At 39.2% G+C, this 24,557-nt stretch overlaps 1 protein-coding gene across 8 annotated transcripts in view; it reads right to left on the reverse strand.

Annotated features, from left to right (window-relative positions):
- Creb5 (cAMP responsive element binding protein 5) overlaps nucleotides 1–24,557 on the reverse strand; it is a 418,076-nt gene that overhangs the window by 89,279 nt on the left and 304,240 nt on the right. For 7 of the 8 annotated variants that reach the window (XM_004839496.3, XM_087206598.1, XM_087206596.1 and 4 more), the window contains 2 exons: nucleotides 13,110–13,236; nucleotides 7,119–7,229 (listed from right to left, as the gene is read on the reverse strand). In XM_004839496.3, coding sequence (XP_004839553.1) covers nucleotides 7,119–7,229; nucleotides 13,110–13,236 — 238 coding nt within the window. The remainder of the gene's footprint in view (nucleotides 1–7,118; nucleotides 7,230–13,109; nucleotides 13,237–24,557) is intronic. The other variant, XM_087206594.1, reaches the window with a different exon arrangement.

Raw genomic sequence — 24,557 nt, forward strand, 5'->3', positions numbered from 1 at the left:
AAAATGAAGGCAATTTGTACTAGATGTCCAGAGACAAAATAGCCTGCAAGTATTTATATGCTGGCTGGAAAGAAATGATAATAGCTTGGTCGTCTCATGTTAGGACCACCAAGTTTCAGAAGAATCAGAGAATCGAGACCATTCCTTCAATCAATCTGACAGTTTATTTCAATTCCCAGGTGACAGAGAAAGCTGTCTGACCCTCTTCTCCCCGACATGCTTTGCCTCACTAATCAACTTCTTTTTTCCCCCAATTTTTATTTTTTACTAGTATTGTTTGCAGTACATAATGATTACATTCCTTGTGGGGTCACTAATTAACATCTGCAGAAAAATGCTTCAAGAGTGGCCTTGGAATGTGCGCTCACAGTCACTGCGTATGGTTTTCTCCATCAATTCCTGACTTGCACTTGGAGAGCAAAGGTCAAGAAATCTGAAAATCAGGAATCTAGGTTCTGATTCCCCTTTTCTACTAATTAGCTTGTGACCTTAGTCAACTTTTTAACTTGAACTTCAGGGCTTTGTTTCTCAAAGAAAAGGGTTTTGTTAAAAAAAAAAAAAATTCCCAAACCCCTTTTCTGCTTCGGAATTTGGCAAATGATAGACAATAATCTCCAAGTTTTTGATTTCAAAGGCAATATAATCAAATGTATCATTTCACATGTTTGAAGTTCTGACCAGAACATGGAATGTAAATTCAATAGGAACCTGTTCTCTCTTGTGGAAATATAAATGATTACTAGCTCGTTTCTTACCAGTTATTTTGTAATCTAATCATTTAAATATTATTTTTAAAGTGGTATAGTATATTCCTACATGAAAATTTCTACAAAAAGCAGCAATGGCAGATGAAAGCTCAAACTTAAAACTAACAAGAAGAAGCTGGGGATTCTCTTAACTCTGAATTGTTGCTTTCAGTTCTTCAATAACCACTAAGCTCAAATTCAGCACTTGTTTGGGGCATATAGAAATACATTCAGTTGATGAGGCCTAGGGTTTAACAGGCATAAATTAAGAGGTGCCTGGACCTGAGCACATCTCATTTCATATAACCAACCTTTGTTCTTATAAAGGCCTTCTCTTATTCGAATAAGTCACCATGGGGACACAAGGGATGGCATGATACAGTAGAAACAGAACAAAAATCCAAGACCTGAGCTCAGGCCTGGGGTGCTATTGTGTGATGCTAGAAAAGTCACTGAACCTCTCTGTGTCTATAAAATGAGAATAGTAATAATTTTTTTTTTTGGTACCGGGGATCGAACTCAGGTCCTTGCGGTTGCGAGGCAGGTGGCAGAACCACTGAGCTAAATCCCCAGCCAAGAATAGTAATATTTTTCTTATGACCCTTCAGGGTTGCCATGAGGCTCCAATGAAACAATACACACGGGAATATGTTCCGAATTGCAAGCCACTCTACCAATACAAACTCACAGGATGATCATGCCTGGCACAACATGGTGAAGGGTCAGGACAAAGTGTCCAATGCCTAGGTTCACGAGCCTGCACCATGTTTACCAGTGGTGCATGTTTCTACAAGTTACCAACTTCTCAGTGTATTCTTTGGAAAATGAGAGGAAGAATTGTATCTCCCTCATCATATTATTGCCAGGAGTAAATAAGAACATATTGCAAGATGCTTAACATGGTTTCTGCAACATATATAAGTGCTTAACTGATGCTGACAACTTCAAATTTCCACCACAGTGCTTTAGGAGGGAAAGTTGCCTATGCATTGGATATGTCATATATATTAGTAAAAGTATAGGTTGTTATTTTTTTTTGGTACCGGGGATTGAACTCGGGTCCTTGTGCTTGCGCAGCAGGCGGCAAAACCACTGAGCTAAATCCCTGGCCCAGTATAGGTTGTTATTGTTGTCAGAAATCTTACATAATTCCTATTCATCTGCCCATTGGACAATAGTTTTCACAGTGGTGAGGAAGGAGGGTTCTGAAGAAAGTGGCCACCTTAGTTTAGTTATAGAGACACATGGCCTCTAGCATGATTCAAAAGTTAATGGGAGCCTCCTTCAAGTCCACAGCACTTCCTGCCTAGCCACAAGCTTCTGCAAAGTAGACAGTCTATTCATTCACTGCTTTTTATTCCTGCACTTTTAGGAAATGAAGCTGGAGATAATTAAAGCAAAGAGGCAAATCGAAGAACTGCATTTCTCGAGAGTGCCAGAGAGATGTTACCTGGAGACTGTCTTTTCATCTGTATACACTTTCTAGCCGGCTCCATAGGGAGTCAAACTTCCCTGTGATTTATCTGGTGGACAGTGGGTGGCCAGGGGGCACCGTAGGCAAACAGTCATCCAGCTAGCTAATTAGGGAGGAGAAAGCCAAACACAAACACATCCAGGTTGACATTCAAAACAAAGTGGATATTTAACCACGGAGTGCTTACTATACTACCCTAGTTCTTGTCTGCCAGTCTGCAAGGAGGAAATCATGAGCCAACAGAAGCTCTGTTAGTAATGTATCAGTACAGCTGACTGAAAAGGCACAATTTGGGTTGAAATTGTGGGCCGGGGTTTAGAGCCTGGACAAGTCCTTTTTATGTACCCATATCCTCCATCTCTAAAAGGCACTGGCTGTCTTATTCTTTTGCTTTCTTTCATTCATTTCTTAATACATATATTTATGTATTTATTCAATTAACTGCAAACCTAAGTATAGAGGAGGTTCTGATAATCAATGACCAAAATATAGCTCGAGCAGCCCATCAGAATGAGAGAAACAGTATTAGGTATTGATTGCTCTTAATTCCAAGGAGGACAATGGTATTCTGATGTCAATTTTTCTAAGTAACACATATATTGCTTTCTTCTCAAGGAAAAAGTATGATAGGTGTTATTTGCAGGTAACTTTCAAAGAAATTAAGTGTAGTCAGCTACTCTTTATAGGCTGACAGCTGGCTTGGACTTTATCTATTTTTATCCCCTCCTTCTCAGCCTCACCTTTGCTCCTTACCCTCCCCTTCCCGTTCCCTTTCCTTACTACAGTTTGGTTCCTTCTCATTATTTCAATTCAATTCAATCCAGTTCTCATTCCTGGGGTGTTTCACAGTTCAAGGTACCTGCATGATGCAAGGATTATCTTCAAGGAGCTTCCACTCAATCAAGTGAGAGAAACACACATATACAATAAGAAAAGACAGAAGTGTAACAAGACATTGAAGCTGGGTCAGGTAGTGAGGCCAGAGCTCTGGTAAAAACACGGGGGAAGCTCAATACTATTAAGAACTCTGCTTCCCCAGGTTACTGGAGGTCTAAACTATGCAACCATCCTTGACCCCCTATTCTTATGTAATATAAATAAAATAATTTGATTTTAATTCTGTAAGGCTGAGGCAGGAGCATTTTTAAGCCCAGGCTGGGAGAGACCTTGTCACAATATAAAAAATAAAAAGAGATGGAGATGTAACTCAGTGAGAAGGCCATGAGTTCAATCCCCAAGAATTTGATTTAATCTAGTAGCTACTGATGTCGGTAGCTATGTGACATTTTTGTCTAAAGGATCAATGTTATGTTTTAAAGGATCAAAAAGCTTTGTCACTGAAGTGTGAGGCTTGAGCCTTTGCTAAGTGGTGTGACACTGAGTCAGTTTTTAAATTTCTCAGAGCCTTTGTTGTCCTGGTTGTAAAGGGGGGACAGTGCCTTTGTCACAGTGCTGAGGACAAAGTCAGGCACAACTATACACACCTTCTTCCTAGTATCAATACTCTGTAGCCTTCACCAACTCTGTCCAAACAGAAGGTACAATCTGGGGACAGAAACCAGAGGTCTCCCCATCCCTGAAAATAGTTGTTTACCTACCATCCTTTATTTTAATCTGTTTCTGTAGGGTCATAGTCTTCTCATTATTAGTGAGACACAGACAGATATATACACAAATACTCCCTCCTCCAACTGATTATTGAGCTTCCAAATTTATTCTCTCTCTCTCTCTCTGTATGTATATATATTTATTATATATATATATATATATATTCTCTCTCTATTTATAAAGAGAGAGAGAGAGAAATATAGATACAGATATTTTGCAGTTATGGGGATTGAACCCAGCACCTCACACGTGCTAGGAAAGCATTCTACCACTGAGTTATATTCTCGGTCCTTTTTAAATTTTATTTTGAGACAAGATCACCCTAAGTTGTCCAGGCTGGGCTTGAATTTTGAATCCTCCTACCTCAGTCTCCTGAGTAGCTGGGATTACAAATGTTGTGGCTTATTATCAATTTCTTTAAGAACAAAAAAATCTCTTTCAAACTAGACAGAATTGATAAAATCCATAAAACTAAATTACAATCAGTCAGAATGATGACAAAACTAACTTAGTACACTGATACTAGACAGTTTACATTAAATCAAAAGATTAGCATGTGTGCTTCTTGATTTAGGATGACCAGATTAATGAATTTGGGAGCTTGCTAAGAACACCCAATTCACTCTATTCCAAAATAAAAAATGAGTGGTTTCAGGTAAAGAAAACAAAGGCATTCTGATGGGAAATCCCTAATCCAGGAGCCTCTAGCATAGCTATGCATGGAAAGCAATCCTGTCTTAAGCGTTAGTCCTCCTTTAAGATCTCCAGGTTTCCCGAGATACTCAGGATGATGGCTTTTGTGAGGGGCCAATGGGAGTTTGAAATGAACACGCAGACACAGGATTCCGGGGAGAACATGTCTGCAGTGCTGTGGAGTGGGCAACACCTCCCCTGGAGCTCTCTGGTTACTTGTGTGCTCTGAGAACACACCCTGCCGAGTGCATTCATCACAATAGCCCGTGTGTGACCTTAGGAAAAGTCCTTGAAAACAGTGAAACAAGAGTCTCAGTTGAAATCTGGAATCCATTCCAGTATTACACAGGAAGAAAATTAGGCATAGAACAACAAAACCCATAGTTCAGAGAAGCCTGGGGAGGCTCTGGCTGACATTAAAATCATGGAAGGTTTTTTTTTTTCTTCACTATTTGGGGTTTTATAAAAGCTTTTCATCTAAGCAGCCCCAAAAGTTGCTAGAAAATACTGTATGGCTAATAGATGGCAATAACTGGTTTCTCCAGTAAATAAAGCAAGCAGAATAAGAACAAAGATGCTGTGTGACATTAAAGTTCATTTAACACTTTTCCAAGCTTCTAAGTAAATGCTATTTTCCCAAAAGTAAGTGGCAAATATATCATTTTCCCCTTTGGATTACTGTTTTGGAAATTACAGGGGGAGCAGGAGTGGGAGCTGGGGCAAAAAGAATAGTTGTGGTCCCTGAGCCCCCAACTCCACGATCAAGTTCATCAGCCCAGACACTGTGGGCCTGGAAATACTTACTCACTTAGAACGTGAATCAGCAGAGTGGTGTGCTTGCTCAGTGAATTTAACTCGGCAAACATTTGAGGGGTGACACTGTTTTTATAAGTACAGATCAATTCCCTTTTGTTTCCAGCTGACATTATTCACTATTGATATGCCATATCATATGATTTATTTCATACACATAAATAATTATAAACCTGCACTACCTTTGGAAGCATGTTTCTTCTTTGCTAGCAAGCAGAGAGTCAGGGCATTTCTGAGTCAAGTAGTGTCATAAAATCCAGTGAAAATCAACTGGCAGAGAAATTTGGTTTGGAATTGCTTTTTAGCATCCCTCTAAAGCTTTTCAAAGTGGGTACAGACCCTGAGGGAAATAAGATTCAGGAATCATCCAACTGGGGCTTAACATCTCAGACCCAGAGCGCTTATTCTACCTGCACTGAGAATTTAATTTTGTTTTTTCTTAAGTACCTTTACAGTTCACTTTTTTATTTTTCCTTTAAAAAAAAAAAAGGTAAATGGCATTACTTTGGTCTCCAAAACAGATGCCAATTTGAACTTTATTCTGCCAGCAAGTATTTGGTTTGGCTCCACAGGGCTTAAGTTGAAAAAATATTTGCCAATTCCAAAAAGATTTAACGAGCTCTGCTGTGGGTGCTGGTGCCATTTGGCACATCATAGAGCTGTGGCACAGCAAAGAGAGCTCTCCTGACCACAGATTTTATTTGCCCAAGGTAGCCAACACTGGGAGTTCAGTTGATTTTTCGGGTCAAGAAGCTGCCCATCAAATGAGTGAAATTTCCAAGAGAAAGTAACCAACGCAGCCATCAAAAGAACCTCTTGCTGACATTAAAAAGGAAGTTCCTAGGTCTGACTTCACCCCTGGACAGGAATTGGTGGCTGACCTTCAGAGCTGTCAAAAGCACCTTTACACCAACATAGTCCCTAACCTGCCAGTCAGCAAGCAGGCCAGATAAATCTCCAACTTCTAGCAAACACCATCTTATCAAATATCAGATACAAAAAATCTGCATGGTATATTTTGCAATCATTTGATTATTTACTAATTGTGGTATCTGAATTTAAGTACATAAAAATTAAATATCTTATTTTAACTAACTGCTAAATAGTATAAGTAAGTTTATATTGCAGTGATAGACATGCACTGCTTTTAATATTATTTAGAGAATACAGATGCATAAATCTATCACCGACACTGGAAAGACTGATTTCACTGCACACAAATATCATATGTTAAAAATCCCTGAAGGTTGTCACCTCAAGTCATGTTTTGCAGTATAGGCTGCGAGAAAATAAAGTTCTCATCTTTTCAAATCAACGTCACATCTGACAACTATAACAAAAAATGCAAAATATTTCCATAATAATGTGTGCTTAAGAATCAAACGTCTATTTTAATAATATGGGAACAGGAAACTGGCATTGAAGCTATAACTACTTTGAGGAAGATGTTGGAACTCTGGATTATTTTTGTTATTTCATATGGCGAGCAAATACACTTGAACATGTCCTACCCCAACTCCCATGGATATCCCCTAACTTCAAAATATCCCTTTCTTTAACACCACATGCCAACCCAATGTTTGGAACACGATTATCTGATATCAAGGGCCTATAATAAATATCCTTGAAAGAGAGCCAGTCTCTGAACTGCCTTTTCAGAGAAAGATCTGTTCACCAAAACAAAGACAGAACCCTCTAGCTGGTTTAACTGACATTGTGGAGTCAGGGTAGAAATCAAAAGAAAGTCATGAAATAGTAAATGGATGATGATAGTTGTTATTTACCATTTTGGCTTCTGAATGCATTGGCTGGACTTGGGGAGAAGCACAGGGGTTACTGAGATTAGGACCTTGCATGCCCATGATGCTGGAGTTCACTGACATTTGTCTCTCCATCTAAGAGAAAGGAAAGCAACAGAATTAGAAGTCTGAGAAAGGCAGTTGGGGCCACAGACAAAGGTGCACTTCCCCTTCAAATGATCCTTTAGTTCTTGAAGAACTCCTGAGAAAACTGGAGGTTTTTGTGTATGTTCAGCAATGTACTCCTGAGCTTTGAACCCAAGCATATCAAAGAATCATACAAAGCACTACCTTCTGTAGAAGATTTCTCCTGTCCAAGACAACTGTTGTCCTGGTAAATCATTTCTAAACAAAATTACTGAGTATTCCACTTATGCACACATTCCAACTATCACCAATCATGCTTGTCTTTATGATTGTAAGAAACAATGTATGCATGGAAAAGGAAAAATATATATATAATACACCAAATGCTCATCTCAGGATAGTTTTGACATTTCTTTCCCCCTAAAATGTATACAGCAAACAGGAATCTTTTGGCAATAAGAAAAACATAAACTTAATTTTAAAATAATATTCTCCAATATGATGGGTCATCCTTTTGCTCTAGCTCATCAAATAGTCAAAATGACCCAGCCCTGATACTTGAGCTGCTTCCTGAGGGCATTTCCTCCTTCTCCCTCACCTGCTCAAGACTCCAAAGAGCTACCTTCTCAGGCCTCACTGCTTAGCTGGGTCTTTGGATAGGTGAAGAGAGCCACTGTGGGTTTTAGATAACACAGGAACAATGCTGACACATTATCCTCTTTCCACTTATCATCCATCTAGGATTAACACTACTCAGATACCTGAACTGCCATTTTTGTCTTCAGGGTGTTCCTATTAAGAAGTAAACACAGGTTGAGCACCCCTTATCTGACATGCTAGGAATGACAAGTGTTTTGGATTTCATACATTTTCGGGCTTTAGAATATTTGCCTAAATATAATAAGATAGCCTCAAGGCAGAACCAAAGTCTAAACACAAAACTCTTATGTTTCATAAACACCTCCTACGCATAGCCCGAAGGTAATTTTATACAATATTTTTAGTGCTCCTGCATTTTGAGTGTCACCCATCACATCAGGCAACATCATGTTGGCAAAATGTTTCAGATTTTGCATTAAGGATGCTCAACTTGTACATTAAATTTTCCATTTCAGTCTAAGAAGGATGTATCTGGTTAACTATTTTCTGTTAGTAGAAAATTAATACTTTTCATAGAATAAGCTAAATCAAGTATACTTAATGCTATTATCATACAGTAAAATAACTATTTTCTTTAGGGGGAAATAGATTATTTAATACAAATATGTTTGCATTTACCAAAAGATGGAAATGAAGAGAATGGTTGGAAATTTGGGGGAATCAAGCATTTGCTCTAAGTTAGCCTAGTTCTTGGAAATTATGGGAAGTTTCTATTAGTTTCAAATCATGGAAGATGGAAAGTGTGGCTAAGAGGGAAGCTTGAAAGTGATCATTTAACTAAAAGTCTCTGAAAGGCCCTTTCACTGTTGAAATTCTGTGACTGTGATTCTGCTTGTGTCTGCCTTCAGGGGCAGGAGCTCAATTAGGGCCCTAGTCTGTGAATTAGCATAGGTGTGAGCTATAAGTTTTCACCTGAATGACTAGAGATACTCTGCCTCCACCCTAGCCTGAATTAATTGATCAGTTACCTGGCAAGGGATGGATATGGTAAGTCAAAAGGAGCTACCCAAGGCAAATTTTCTAAATATTCCAGAGCACTTCAGCAAAACTTTTTGAGGTCTTACCAATTCAGTAAAACCTAACATTCATTCTCAATGCATCCCCTAAATCTCCAGACAGTCTAGATACATTTAATTTTTGAAATCATTGTTTTAATTAAGGTAAAATATCCTTAACATAAAATTTACCATTTTAAACATTTTTAAATACCATTAAGTAAAGTACATTAAGTTCAGTGCCATTAAGTTCATTCATGTACCCTAATTGTTAAGTCATGAAAATTTCAATAGTTCCATTGCTCTAAAAATGCATATTAGTTATAACTCCCACTCCCAGAGGCAGGGGATAGGAGAGTCAGAATAGCATTTGACTACTTACTTCAATAATGACCCTTTGAAAGAGAGAAATCCAAGCACAGATGAACTTTTGCCTTCAGTTTTCCAAAGAAGGCTCTTACAAAAGTATGGGTAATTGTCCAGGGTCTTCCAAGCTACTAGCTATACAAAGAGGTGAGAGTAGGCTGCTTGTGGCTTCTGGATCTAGAGTCGGTCAGCAATCCTTCCCATTTTTTTGGAAGTGTTCATCTATGATTGTTTCTACTCCATGACTCACAAAGTACTAGTTCCAAACAGGCTGATTTCTCTATTTTTAAAAATGGGGGCTGGGGTATAGCTCACTGAACGAGTCTTGCCTTGTACATTCAGGGCCCTGAATTCGATTTCCAGCACCAAGAAAATAAACAAAAATTGCATTTTCCATCTTGTTAATTATTGTCATACAAACAGAGTGTCAGGAGGGGTCTCTACAAAGAAAGGATTTGGTGTTCTGTGTTAACAAGTCTTTGCACCAGAAGCTGAGCTTTGATCAGGTGAATGAAATTAAGAGGCCAGGAGATGGAGTGGCTCTGATGAATGCTGGACAACATTCAGCATTACAGGTAAAATACCCAGGCAGGGGCTGGAGGCGTAGCTTGATGGCAGGGTACTTGTCCAGTATGCTGAGGCCCTGCATTGGATCCACAACGCCACAAAAAACAAAACAAAAACAGAGAACTCCCTCTTCTTCACACACTAAAAACAAGAGCTAGATGCTTCATAGGTTGCTGCACTTCTGTAAGAATAAATGGATGTTCATATTTCTAAATTATTAGTTTAACTTTCGAGATGAGAAATCACAACCCACTGAAGTATTTGTTCTTTTGTCCTGTTCTTCCTACATCCTCAGCATCGAGCACCGTACTTGGCCCATAGAAGGTGCTCAACAGGGTTTTGGAATGAATGAATGATTGAATGAATGAATGACTATATCATTTTGTTTTAGAACAAGGCTTTGTGAAATGTGTGAGTTGATAGTATGCATTACAAATCAGTTAACAATCTCACCTTCACCGAAAGACAGTCTCAACTTTTAACCCTAGGACTTACAGTTTCCCAGGGCAGGAACTCTAGGGAAAGAAGCTGCCTTTCCTCAGAAGGCATCTCATCTTCCTCTGCCATCCTCAGAAGGCCAAAGTTATAAACCTTAGCTAGTGACAGGAAACTAATGAAGAAAAGGGTTGGATTTCAAGGGCCTGAAACTCTTAGGATATACTTAGAGATTTTATATTAATTATCATTAGTAACATCAGCAGCATTCAAGGCCAAAGCTTCTCAAGCTCAGTACTATTGCCATTTTGGGTCAAATAATCACTTATTATGGGGCTGTCCTGAGTACTATGGGACATTTAACAGCATTCCCAGCCTCTGCCTACTAGTGCTAGCATTCCACTCCAGACCTGACAACCAAATGTATTCCCATTCCATTCCAGATGTGACAACCAAATGTATTCCCATTCCACTCCAGATGTGACAACAAAATGTATTCCCATTCCATTCCAGATGTGACAACCAAATGTATTCAGATACTGTCAAATAGCCCCTGGGAGACAGAATTGCCCCTAGTTACGAACTGCTGCTCTAGGCTGACACCTACTGTCATGGTAGCTATTCACACCACAGACATGGGTTTGGCATCCCTGCCTTTTTGTCTACACTGGCTCTTGCCCATGCAGTTGAATCTCTGCTTCTATCCTGGAGTATCAACAAGAAGTCAAGTTCTAGGAAGAGATAATGTGGAGACCAGGGCCAGATACCTTTTCTCTAGGCCCTTTCAGCCCACGTGTCCTACCTTTGTCCCTGGGAATGGTACACAGCTTAGCTAAACATACATACATACAAACATTTCTCTATGGTGGCATTTTTCTGGATAAGGTATAAAAGTTCTAAAAGGAAACTAATACCATATTGGACAAGAGGGATTTAGAATCTAAATGAAGACAGCTTCTGTTGCAAATCAATTGCAATTTGTTCAGCTGAACAAAAGCTGGGAGAATTGCATTGATGGTGCTGTTTTTCTTCATTTACAAAAGAGCATTATGGGTAAAATCAATCAGCTTGATCACCCATTCTCTAGCTCCAGATCACAAAGATCGTTTCCAGCTTGCACCATCCAGTCTTTGTAATGGGAAGGTCCCTTTCTCCAAACTGAGCCCTTCTCCATTCCACAGCCTACCCTTAGAAAATGAACAAACTGTTCAACCAGGGATGATCTAAGTCACTCAATGTGAGTTGAGACGTGAGTTCCAGTCACAACTCTTCACTCACAAACTATGTGACATTAGACAACTCCCTCCCACTTCTTAACTTTCAGATTTTCATCTGTAACGTGGATATTCAATAATTATTGCTACCATATCCCCACATAATTTCCAGGAAAATAAGATGACATAAAAATGTTGACAATTCCGTAAAAATGTTAAAATGCTCTGCGAGCCCTTGTTAATCTCTTGGAAAGATTTTAACTGAGTTGTCCCACCTTCTCTAGGGCTTTTGAGAACTCTTGTGGCTCTGTGAGCCAGAATACCAGCCATGTTCCCCAAAATACCATGCCAAGGAGGATGAGGAAGGACAGGGAGGAGGCCCCATGGAGGGAGAGCAACATCTCCTCCGCAGTAGTATAAATCTCTCTTCTGCATTTATCTATCATTTCAGAGAGTAGCAGTATAATATAATGATTATAAGTGGAAACTCAGTAGTCAGACTACCTGGATTTAAATCCCAACTCCATCACCCACTAGCTATATGACCTTCACCAAGTTACTCAGCACTCTGTGCTTTCATTTCCTCATCTGTAAAATCACTGGAGTAACAGTGTCTTCCTCATTGGAAAAGTGAAGGGATAGAATGCACATAGACTTCAGTAGTGAAAGAATGGGCTTAGTAGCCAAAACTCCTGGGTTCGAAATTCAGCTGTTCTGCTTCTCAGCTGAGCAAGTTAGTCGCTTTACTTTCCTCATTCAAAAGATGGGGGCAGTAATAGGACTACCTCACAGATTGTTTCATGTGTTGACAAAGTGCTTGGAAAGAGACCAGCACACAATAAGCATTCAATAAATGTTGCTAGCATGATTTACGGAACATGATATGCATAAACACATATTAGCAGCTATTATACATGATCATTATTATTGTTATTACAATTATATAATAACGTATTGGCTAGCTCATTGGCAGTTTATGGACAGTGTATACAAGCCAAACTGGACTTTGGAGTGCAGCCATCCCTCGCAGCTAAAAGAGATTGGCTCTAGAACACTCCTCCTTGCCTTTTATACCAGACTTTGTGGGTGTCCACACTCGATGTATAAGAAGGCATAGCATTTGCGTATAACCTATACATATTCTCCCATATACTTAATCTCTCTAGATTATTTATAATACCTACTGCAATGCAAATACTATGTAAATAGTTGCTGTATTGTATTGTTTAAAGAATAATGACAAGAAAAAAGAGTCTGTATATGTTTGGTACAGGTACAATTTAAAAGATATTTTCAATCCACAGTAGGTTAAACTGCAGATATGGAACACCCAGACAGACAGGGCTAACTGTGGTTATAAAACATGATCTCCTTGAGCAAATTCCTCTCCGTGGGTATTGCAACTTCACCAGTCATTAGCAGAGAGATGAGCTCTGCCTCCTAGCAAAGTGCCAAAGGACAGGATGGCCAGCAAAATGCCTGAGATGAGCAGCTGTGCCTTCGAGGCAAACAGGCACACAGCTCAGCTCTCCACACAGAAGCTGCTGCCTGCTTCGCAGTTGGATTAGATCTCAGCTTCTCCTTCCTTCTTTCAGGAGCACTGAGCCTCTGCACTTGGGAGAAGCTTCAATGGGACTCCAAGAATCTCTTACCGGCATCAAGACAGCAGAAGATCCAGGCATGGTTGGGTTAGGCAGGGTCCCAGGCATGGAGGCTGGCATGGGCTGTCTCTGTCTGTTGTGGAGATGTAGCAGAGAAGATAGAGAGCCTGGGACAGGCCTGGGAACAAAGGAAAAACACCAGACATTACTCCTGATGCCCTGGGCCTATTCACCAAGGCCCAGAACCAGTGGGGACACACACACCCGCGTCACATGTGCAGCAGATCAGAGCCAGTGAAGGGAGAGACACATAATTGAGGATATTAGGGAAATAATAACAAATAAAATACACGCCTGATTTCCTTTGCTGCTTCCTAGTAAATATACCAATTCCACTTCATTTCCTGAGCCCTGTTATCTAACAGAGACAAGGCGGGAAGCCTCCCAGCCCTGCTTCTAAGGAAAGGGCCAGGGTGGTGGAATCCTGTGTCTACTGGGAACTCAGCCTTTAAAGCATTTTAGAGCTAGAGGTCTGAGTACATGTGTTTCACCCACATTCTCCCTCACCTCTCTGCCTGGAAGCCCGCCTGGCCCTGCTCTGGATATACTTTCTGCATTTGCAGAGAAAACCCCATTCACAAATTCCTAGCAGAAATTCATTTTGAATTTTTCATACTTCTCCACTGTGAACAGAAAAATCCAGTCAGGCCACAAACTCAAGCAGCCAGACTGTGGGTCACAGTGCCGAGGCCAGCCCTTCTAGGGGTGAGTCCAGAGCACAGCCCCATCACTTCACCCATCTCTCATTTTATATAACTCGAGGTGTTAGGCTGTTTGACAGAAACTGATTTGGGCCTGACCTGCTGGACTTGGGTAAGCATTCCTCAGGGGAATACATAGTTGGAGCTGCTGCTTCAACTTGCCAAAAAGAAAAAAAAAATTAAGGCCTTAAATTGATTTAATGAGCCAGGGAATGTGGAGCTGAGGGGAAAGGGGAATTATTTGTGTTTATTAAAAATGGCAAACGAGTGACCTCCCCAGCTAAATTCTCAATCTCCTGATGTTTTTGCTCTGGGGAGCTATATAAATGTCAAACCATTAAATTAAAGATATAACAACAAACAAAATAAAACAAACAAACAAAGACCTCTCAGAACCTCAGAATCTTCCATGTTAAACAACTTCATCCGGTATGTCACGTGAGAAACTTGTACTTCTAGAATTAGTTTTTTTTCTAAAGAAAAAAAAGGAATCCCCCTCATGTGAAGAACTGGATAAGCTTGGCGTGATGGATGTTTGCTTTCCTCTGCTCCAGGAAACCACAGCCCTATCTGCAGCCCCGTAAGAGGGGTATGAGGAGCTGCTTCTGTGGAGACCATGTGCCTTCCTGGGTGACTCACAAAGAAGTGAGGATTGAGATTGTAGAAAGAACGCCAACATGTTCTTCCTTCACTTTGCTTTTAAAATTCCAGAGAAGATTAAGTTTTCCACTCTTTTTTGCCTGAGAGTTCTTTGGGAAATATAGCTAACTATCACAGTTACACATATCCTACAAGGATTAGTCATAAATTAGTCAAGATTTATATAGTTAGGGAGGTGTATATGTGAAAATAGGAAAGAATATAAAGTCATTCCTTAGAGGTTATGTCAATGCATACAAATTACATTCAGGGTTTTTTTTTAGTAGAATGTGTGTAGAAGTGAATGTAAGTAGCCAGTATCAATGAAATGAGTGTTTTCTAATCAGCAAGTGAAGTGTAGAGAGCATTTCTTGCCGGTGGGACCTCTGGAGTGTGGACTGACAATAAGACCAGGAGGCCTGTGAAGGTCCATGACCTTTCATAGTTTGAAGAGACCTCTGGTTCCAACTGCTGCAAAATACTACAGTAGATTGTCACCACTGAGTCTTAAAATCTATCTCCTTCAGAGGTGATAATGCAAGTCAGATAGGTATAGAGTGGCAATGCTTGTTTTATATTCTCCTGTCTTAACACTCTGTTTGGGAACTCTAATGAAAGGACAACAGTTGTACATCAAAGTATATAATGTTTAGTAATAGTAATTTCCTCCAGGTTCAGGATTAATAATTGGAACTCCTTCATTTGATAATGAGCAAGATTCTTGAGAATACTCTATGTAAGGCTTATTACCCACCTATCCATCGAAACAGATGCCCATACATACATCTATACATACACATATGCATGTACATAGCCTTTTGACATACATCTGTCACTTGAGGGAAAGTTTCAATCACAGACAGGAGCAAACAAAACTTGTTACAGGAAAGACAACTAAAAGCATTTCTTTATATTATGTTGATTTGTGATATCCTCAGGAACAGAGGGTAACGTATTAGCATTATTTACATTCTGTTTCTAACATGGCATACTAAAAAAAATCTTGGCCATCAGTTTTTATAGATGTATTCTTTTTAAAAAAGAAATCAATTAGACAACTAAATGATGAGAATGTAAATGTAAAATTAATTAAATTCAAAATGAGTTTTCATTCTTCCCCAAATGACCGACACTCCCAGTTGTATAGAATAGTTAGGGAATGGTATGTTTCACTGAATTCAATGTTCTGATTAGGTCAGTTATTTCCCCACCATGCATTGCTAAATATTACAATATCAAGTATTTCCTCATTAGTTAAGAAAGCTTTTCAGGGTACTGCGCTCTCTTGAGAGTCTAATTATGGTTTCTAAGTGATACCAATAAGACCAATTAGCAATACACACTTGGAAGGGAAAATGGTTATTTCAGATGCCTATATGTTTAGATTCTGAGTAATTTTGAGGTTCTTGTTTTTCACAGATTCTGTACATTATTTCCTCAACCTCACCCACAAAACTGACAGAATTTTCTAGGCTTCTTACTTGGAGTTTTAAAACTATAAAAACTGAAAAGAGTAGAATCTGTTTCTACCATCACTATGCGCATAAAGAACCAGGGCTGGAGGTGTACAGCTCAGTGGTAGAGTGTTTGCCTACCATGTGCAAGGTCCTGGAGTTCATCCACAGTACTGCAAAAACATTAACAAACAAAAAGGACCAAACTGAGGATTTATTCCATAGAAACAATCTTTTGTCCAGAATATTCGTATTACTAAGGCAAGAGTGATACTAGAATAATTGCACTGTCTAATTCCCTTTGTGTATATAGTACTGAAACAAGAATTATTATCCAATATAGAACAGTTGCATAAAACTCTTTATACTCCACCTGAATAATGCTTCATATTTTTTTGAAGTTTTTTCATATCCCTAATTTTATGAGATCTGAAACAAAGCAATGTGGTAGGTAGGTCATATTATCCCCAGTTTACTAAGAAGTAAACTGAACTCACATACATTTATATTTGCCCAAGGTCACATGGGTCATGAAAGGGAGCAAGACTTATATTCAGCTTGTAAAACAGAGCTTCCCCCATCACACCTTGATGGCTCCCATAACTAAATTACTATTGACTTTTTATGCTAAAATAAATTCATGGTCCATTTCTTTTGATATTCACACTGCTCCCTGGACTTTCCATGAAGTAGTAAAATAATGGAATACTGCTAACATAAGAAATCAATCATCTATGTCAACTTCTATTTTCTTCCTTAAAAAAGTAAACAAACAAAAACCTTCCCACACAACACATCAGTTAGAATTTGAAAATAAGATGGCAAAATAGCAATAAAGTTGTGAAAACAAAGACCCAACAGTCTTTCCTCCAGTGCAGGCTTGTTGCCATGAGCTAATAATTCCAGACTTTGAGCAAGCCGTGCCTCCTTGTTAATAACCATATGCCTCTAGGTAAAGTATTTCTACTAAAAATTATTGAGGCATGGAACAAGGTAAGATGTGTGAGCTCATGTTGGATTGTTCAATTACTAAACTGAGTCCTACAGCATCAAGAGTTTTCCAACTTGACAGATTATTCCTCTTTATACACTTGTATAAACATACTGCTTACAGCCGAAATCTATGTAAGCTTTTCTTTCAATTAAAATGTCAAGGATGACAGACTGTGTTTTCATTGTCCCTAGCAAAATGATAGGCACCACAGCAAGAGATTTCATGTCATCATTTTCCCCCCGAAGGATGTTTTCCAGTCTGGGGGTGTCTGAAAGCCAGGACTGCATCTGCCAGTCTTCCTTACCCCCAGCAAGCCTACTATTTCTAAGGAGCTAGGGACCAGGGCCTGTGCATTTGGGAGGTCAGAGAAGGGTCTCTTCAGACTGCTCTCCTTTCCTAGGTCTTTCAAAACTCTGTGGCACCCCAGGACTATCTAATGAACTATCAGGGCGGACAGAACTACCAGCCATGTGGTCACCTCAAGGAAAGGGCAAATGATGACAAAACATTAGCTCAAAAAATTGGAAGATTAATGTAAGCATGGAAAGCAGGCCATAGACATCGAAGCAATCTCGAGAAGATAAATAATCTCAGCACTTGGTGGAAGGCAGAATTTTTTTAAAAGCTTCAAGGCAAGAAAACAGAAAGAATTCTGGGCAAGAAGTAGGAGATTCGGCCACTTGGGTGCCATGTGAGAAGGGACTTTTTGTGGGCTCTCCATTTCACCTGTCTGATAGATAGACTCTAGGCTATCTCAAAATCCCTTAAGGTCTAAAATTCAGATTCTAAGTCTTGGGACGAAACCTGATGTTTTTAATCTGGCTGGGCTCTAAGATCCATTGTGAGGAGGGTAGTTTAGAACTCAGATCTTAATGTCAAGACCGCGTTTGAAAACACAGCAAGCCCCTCCAAAAGGTGTTCCTAAAAAGGGCTTTGCATTTGATTGGGCCACATTTCTTTCTTACTTAAATGAAACATTTCACAGGCAGAGTAGATGGAGTGTTCATTTGCCATTATACTTGTATTTGCCTATGAAAAGAAATGTGTGCTTCCTTGGGACCTTCTTAAGTGAAATATGTGGCCTAATTTTACAAACTAGTTTTTCTCTGGGCTGGAGAGACTGAAATGTTAAGAAGAGAACATAAATTCTTATATCTTTTTATTTTGCAGTATTGGTGATTGAACTCAGGGTCTCATGCATGCTAGACAAGTGCTCTATTTATTTATTTTTAATAATTTAGAGACACAGTCTTGCTATGTTACTCAGGTTTACTTCAAAATGTGGTCCTCCTTCCTTAGCCTCCCAAGTAGCTAGGATTATAGGTGTGTGCCACTATGCCAGATAAACTCTTACATCTTAGGAGAAGGCATTTTCTAACAAGAAATGCTTATTTAGTCATTCTCTTTTTAAAATTCCCATTTCTGTAAAGAAATAAAATTTTCAGGATAGTCAAATCAAATGAGAAATGGAAAGACAATATATTAATTATTAATTTCTTCCATTGGGTAATAATTCCATTTTTAAATGAGTAGTAAAGATCGTGGGCTCAGGACCAAGACCAGGTTGCAGTCCAAGCTCTGCCATGTATTAGCTACGTGATTGGGCAAGTTACTTGGCTTCTACTTCCTAAACTGTAAAATGAGGGTGACAGCTATATTTACTTCATAGCATTAAATGATTTACTACATGTTAAATATTTGGAAGATGACAAATAAAAATTATTTTTGTTATTATTCTGAAACTTTGACCAAACAACAGGTTAATTATCATACTTCAATAAAGAAATTTTGGCTTGGGCCAGGGATTTAGCTCAGTGGTTTTGCCGCCTGCTACGCAAGTGCAAAGACCCAAGTTTGATCCCCCGGTACCAAAAAAAAAAAAAAAAAAGAAAAAGAAATTGTGGCTTAAACCTGGGATTTTAAAGAATACCAATCCTTAGGGTTAAGGGGCTACAATTTAACCAATATAAAATGTTCAACTTTCTCTACATATACAAGATATTTTTTTTTTAAATCTACCAACTTTAGTTATGTGTTATGGTTCAGGCCTGAAATCCCAGTATTCTGGGAGACTGAGGCAGGAGGATCACAAATTGGAGACCAGCCTAGGCAACTTAGTAAGATCCTGTCTCAAAATTTAAAGGGAAAGAAAAGAAAAGAAAAAATAACAAAGCCAAAATATAAAAAGGTGGGACTGTAGTTCAGTATGAAGGCCCTGGGTTCAATCCTTATACTGGGAGAAAAATTCATCAACTTTAGGTTTCCAAACACATCTACAGAAGCAAATGGATTTCTCTCACCCACAATTTGAGCGAATTGCAAAATGACTTCACATTATTTCTTAGAAAGGGCCCTTGCAAATATTTCCTCAAAATGGAACCTAACTAGTTCCCCAGAGATCAGTCTTTAGTATCTTTTTTTTCCCTGAAAACAGTGACAAAAATCCAACAGAACTAATAATTGGGAAAACAAGAAAGCTGTCTGATACATATTTAAAAAGACAAAATAAAATTATTGTGTCAATTAAAAAGATGTTGAGAGAGAGAGAGATCATATTACCCCATTGCCCGTGTTGTTTATTGAATGAAATCATAGTCTGCACCAGTCTTACCATCAACTTCCTATGACAGACAGCAAATACATTTCCTCTTTTAACAAACAAGACAAAGAAATAGAAATATTTTGCCCTAGAAAAGGTTCCAGTACAACAGCAAGTTCAGCTAAATATGAATTCTTTCCCAATCTCTCTGTAACTCAAGAGAGGGTTTCTGCTAAAGAGCTGATATTTACCCAAAAGACATGTTCCCCATTTACTTTTCTTTTGATGACATGGACATTTAGGTGTTAAGGAAGAAAATTTGCCTGTGTATCTATATCATATTATCTCCCTCACCCCTTAGACCCCGTCTTGTTCTAAAACAAAGAATTAAACAGCAATGCCAAACAGCATCGTCATCTTCCTGATCAGGGGGACACCAGTAAGCCTGTGTTCCTGTGGTGGAAGGTGGAAACACTCCAAGGTCTGTGGCAGCTGGCAGATGACTGCTTCCCAGACATGGCCCCGGGCTCCAAACACCTCCAATTTTGATCGTTTTTCACCTTCCTGGAAGATCTTCCACCTAAGTAATCCTCACCACCTTCTCTAGACAACCACACCAAGTTGGGGACTTTTTTGGAATGTTTTCAGTGCATCCTGGACTATTCTATATAACATTTATCACTGGCTAGTCAATCGATGAATTAATGAAACAATTGATCAACTAAGATCAACTAAGAACCTAGTATGTGTCAAGTCTGACACATTCTCATTTCAGAGGGGAAAACCAGTTTGGCCATTTTGCATAATAATTTATTTACAAATTTCCACTTGGGAAAGATTTAATAACAAATAAATTAAGTGTAATTCTGTAGGCTGTTTGAATTTATCTTCAGATTCCCAATTGTAATCCATCAACGGTTGAGTAAATTTTCTTTTTGTACTGGTAAATGCACCCAGGGGCTTACACATGCTAAGCAAAGTGTTTTTTGTTTTTAATTTTATTTTGAGATAGATTCTCTAAGTTGCTTAGGCTGGACTTGAACTTAAAGCCTCCCTAACAGTTGAGATTACAGGCACATGCTATCATAGCCTGCTAATGATTGAGTGATTTTTTTAGAAGGCCTCTTTTCGCAGTAACACAATAAACTGAAGAAGTCAGAATTCTACAAGACAATAAGTATTGTCTACCATGGCAGACACAAGGAGTGATAAAAATACATTACAGTGAATGTTTAAATTGTAAAAAAAGAAAACCATCCTTATTATAGTAAAAGATACATTGCCAAGAATGATGGGTTAAGTGCGTTTGAAGTGAGGGAGAGTACCTGAGAGGAATTAAGGGCAATATACCTTTTACTTTCACTGTAATAAATCTTTAAACATCTAAACATTCACCATAATTTTTGACCATACCACAAAATTTGAGAAACATGTAGAGCCAGGCAAGGTGGCTCAGGCCTGTAACCCCAGCACTCTGGGGGGCTGAGGCAAGAGGAACACAAGTTGAGCCAAACCTGGGCAATTTAGAGATTTTAAAAGACCCTGGTTTTTTTCGTGTTTTTTTTTTTGGTACCAGGGATCGAACTCGGGTTCTTGCACTTGCGCAGCAGGCGGCGAAACCACTGAGCTAAATCCCCGGCCCAAAAGACCCTGTTTTAAAATAAAAAATTTAATAGGGGCTGGGGATGTAGCTCAATGCAAAGACCTATATGCTTCAATCCTCAGTATCACAAAGACAAATAATAAAATAAAATGATAGAAAACCAAAGAAAGAAGCTCCTAGTAGGTGTTTAATAACTATTTCTTGAATTAATGAAAACATGGATATCAAGTGTCTGATCCACCAGCAATGCGGATTACAAAAACAGTGTTCAATAAATTATCTTCATAGTGATTTATAAGTCATAAGTGAAACTTCAATTTAATTTATACTAACAGCCTGACCGAATCCATTTTTGTTCTTTAAGAGCACACATGGTTATCCCCAGGGTTATCGGTACCACTGCCCTTTAAACTCCAGCTTTCAGATGAGCCCTAGACACATTTATTTTTGCATTGATTAAATAACTTTCATTTGAAATTATATTTTAGGCATTTCATAAAGAAGGCTAAGAAGAATTCTGAAGCTCTGATCTGTCTCTAATTTACATAATGTCCTCACAGCTAGTGTGCCCCACAGTAAGGGTGCACTTTATAATGTTCAGAGCTCTGTGTGCTCAGGCACCTGATAAACTCACACCATGGTCAACCTAACTGCACCTTTCTACATCACACAGATACCCTGAGATCAATGAGGGCATTTTTGGAATCATCATCATCCGGGGTATCTGAAATTAAATATACCATACAAGGTAAATGACGGCCCCTTCTTTTTTTGAAAATCAACTTTGCACCACTTATGTCTTTATTTTATAGATGTAGTATCTGGTATCTTGGAAACCATAACTTCTTTTCCTTTAAATGAAAGCCTGGCTGTGTGAAAGCCAATGGTAGTAATAAAATATAATACAGCTCACAGATCTGCATCCTGCTGGAGCCTAAGCCTGATTTTATAGTGTATGTGCTGCATCCACTCAGGCTGAGGAGGAAAACTAGTGCTTTCAAGTGTTTTAAGCAAAGAGAGTAGTAATAGGAGGGGAGATCTGAATTTATGGTCATTCTGTTAAGACTATTAAATCAATCTTCTTTTTTCCTCTTGGCTTCTTTAATGACTGATTTCTGCACCATTAATCTGAATTAGTCATGGAGTCAGCCTGATTCATTTAAGTTAGCCAAAAACATGGCTGGATTGGTTTCTGATGTACTATTGTCCCCCCAAAAAAATCTATTTTCAAAAATCTGATAGTTCTTCCTTGTAAAGAGCTAAAGACTTTTTATAAAGATCATTTGTAAGAAATCCTCAATGCAGTTTGGCTTCGGCCACGGATCAGACATGCAGACATGAAAAGATGGCTTTTCAATCAGCCGATAACTTCTCGGTTGCATCAATTATTCATACAGTTACACTTAGAAAAGGCAAGTAAATGCAGATCAAAAGACATAAAATGAAAGATTACTTTGAATGTGGCTCAAATAAATGATGCACATCTGACCAGCTGTGGAAAAATATATCTTTATCAAGGCATATCCCTCAGTACAATTTCTTCCTGTCGTGAGTTGTTAATAAGCTTCCTCCTAGCTTCCTAAGGACAAATAAGCAGCCCTCTGATTATGAGCCTTGTCATTTGCATGAGAGTGCTGCTTGCATTCATTCGCTATAAATAAATAATTCATGAAAACATTCACTAACCTACTTGCCTGAATATTCTGCAGAGGCAAAGGCCTCCCTGAGCTTACATGCAGCATGGACAGCCCCCATCCCCATGCCAAACTGTAAACTAGCAATTCTCTTTAGGCTTCTCCTGGCCTTTCAGCTTGACAATTATCATATTTTCATTCAGCAATTTGTGGAATGCACAACCAGCACCAGCCCCTCCCACCCATATTCCAAATTTACAACTGAATTTTGCAGCTCAATGATAATGGTTTCAGCTATAAAAGACTCCAGAAAAGACAGAAGAACTCTGGAAAAGACCTATCAGATCACCAGGGCGGCTGGTTCTCTCTCTGCCTGCACATTCTCCAAGGTACCTTGCTACATTGCCCTCAGTGATAGCTTTAACATCTTGAATCCTAAGGCAGAGTCTCTTTAATACCTGGCCTGGGGAACAAAATGTATGATACCTTCCACCCAGCCATTCTCCAGAATTACTGTATTTCAGCTTCTTAGGGGCTGGCACTGTGATGTATTAGCTCCACTGATACACAGGCAGGGGAAGGGACACAGAGTGGCTTTTGGCAATTGTTATTCTATGCATGGGCTGTGCAACCTGAGGTTGCTAGAAGTTTGATTTCCCAAGTTCTACTCTTGGTGATAAAGTAATGAGGCAATGCTGTGAGGATCAATGCCGTGAAGATCTGGTAGCAGATGTGACATTCTGATACAGGGTTGTTAAAGCTATTTTAACCACCATTGAATCAAATAACCAAAATGCATGGGATTCATGGGAAACATGCTAAAAAACATCTGTATATTGTGGGAGGAAGGAGACTGAAAAGATGGAGAACTCAGAGAAGGTTTCTGAAAAGTACAAGAAAATATTAAAAGGCCAGAAGGGGAGACCAAGGGGGAAAAGTAAAGGGATTAAGAGCCTTTTAGCCAAGGAAAGTGACAGGAGAGAAGGCAGAGATAACAAAATAATTTCCAAGTTTCCAAACTCCTAGAGTCAGAGAATGGTCAGTGACCAATTACCAGTCCTTCAAACCCAACTAAAGCAGAATAATAACAACAATAAATCAGCGGTATGTAGGATTTAAATTAGAACAGACGATCTCCTGAGAACAAATAATGTAAAACAATTAAATGCCTAACTGAGGTTTTGGAATTTCCTCTTATCAAGCTCTAGAAAAAACAGATTTGTTCCTGACTGGCCTGGATTCTAGAAAGGAGGAGGAGGAACTGGCAGACCACTCAGGGTTCTAAATCAGGTGTTATTATTTTCACGCATTCCAGCCAGAGTGGCCGACAGAAATGATAGCGATGGTGCTTGCTGCTATCAGGAACCAGTACAGTGCATGCTCTTCCACAGACCAAGGGCGTGAGGGCTGTGGAACTCACTGATCTTCTGGGCTTCTCCTCAGCAAAGCCATGAGGCTGCAAAACCCTCATCACAGGTACAGTGTGAGGTGACCAGAGAGAATAGTCTGAGTGTGCTCGGCCCTTGGAGGGTGGTCAATGTGTATTCTACTCAAAAAATGATCCATCTGCTTTAGAAAATACAATAAGCACTACAATCATTTAAAAACACAAAGTAATGTTATGTTGTTCTGATTTTAATGTAAGGCATTTGGGGAAAATATCCAGAAACACCCCACCTCTCCGAAGGATCTGGGTTTCTCTTCCATGACTATGAGACCCACTGTCGTCGCTGGGACTGATCCCTACCAAGTGCTCTCACAGCTTGGGGCCGTCTCTCCTCTGGTCTCTATAGGAGACCACTAAACTTGGCACACCATGGGAGCCCCACAGAGGTTTGCTGAACGACTTGATGAAGTTATGTCATCCTAAAGTGT

Source organism: Heterocephalus glaber, unplaced genomic scaffold (genome assembly GCF_053883595.1).
Source record: "Heterocephalus glaber isolate CG9 unplaced genomic scaffold, H.glaber_assembly_v1.0 deba00000676, whole genome shotgun sequence".
NCBI classification, from domain to species: domain Eukaryota; kingdom Metazoa; phylum Chordata; class Mammalia; order Rodentia; family Bathyergidae; genus Heterocephalus; species Heterocephalus glaber.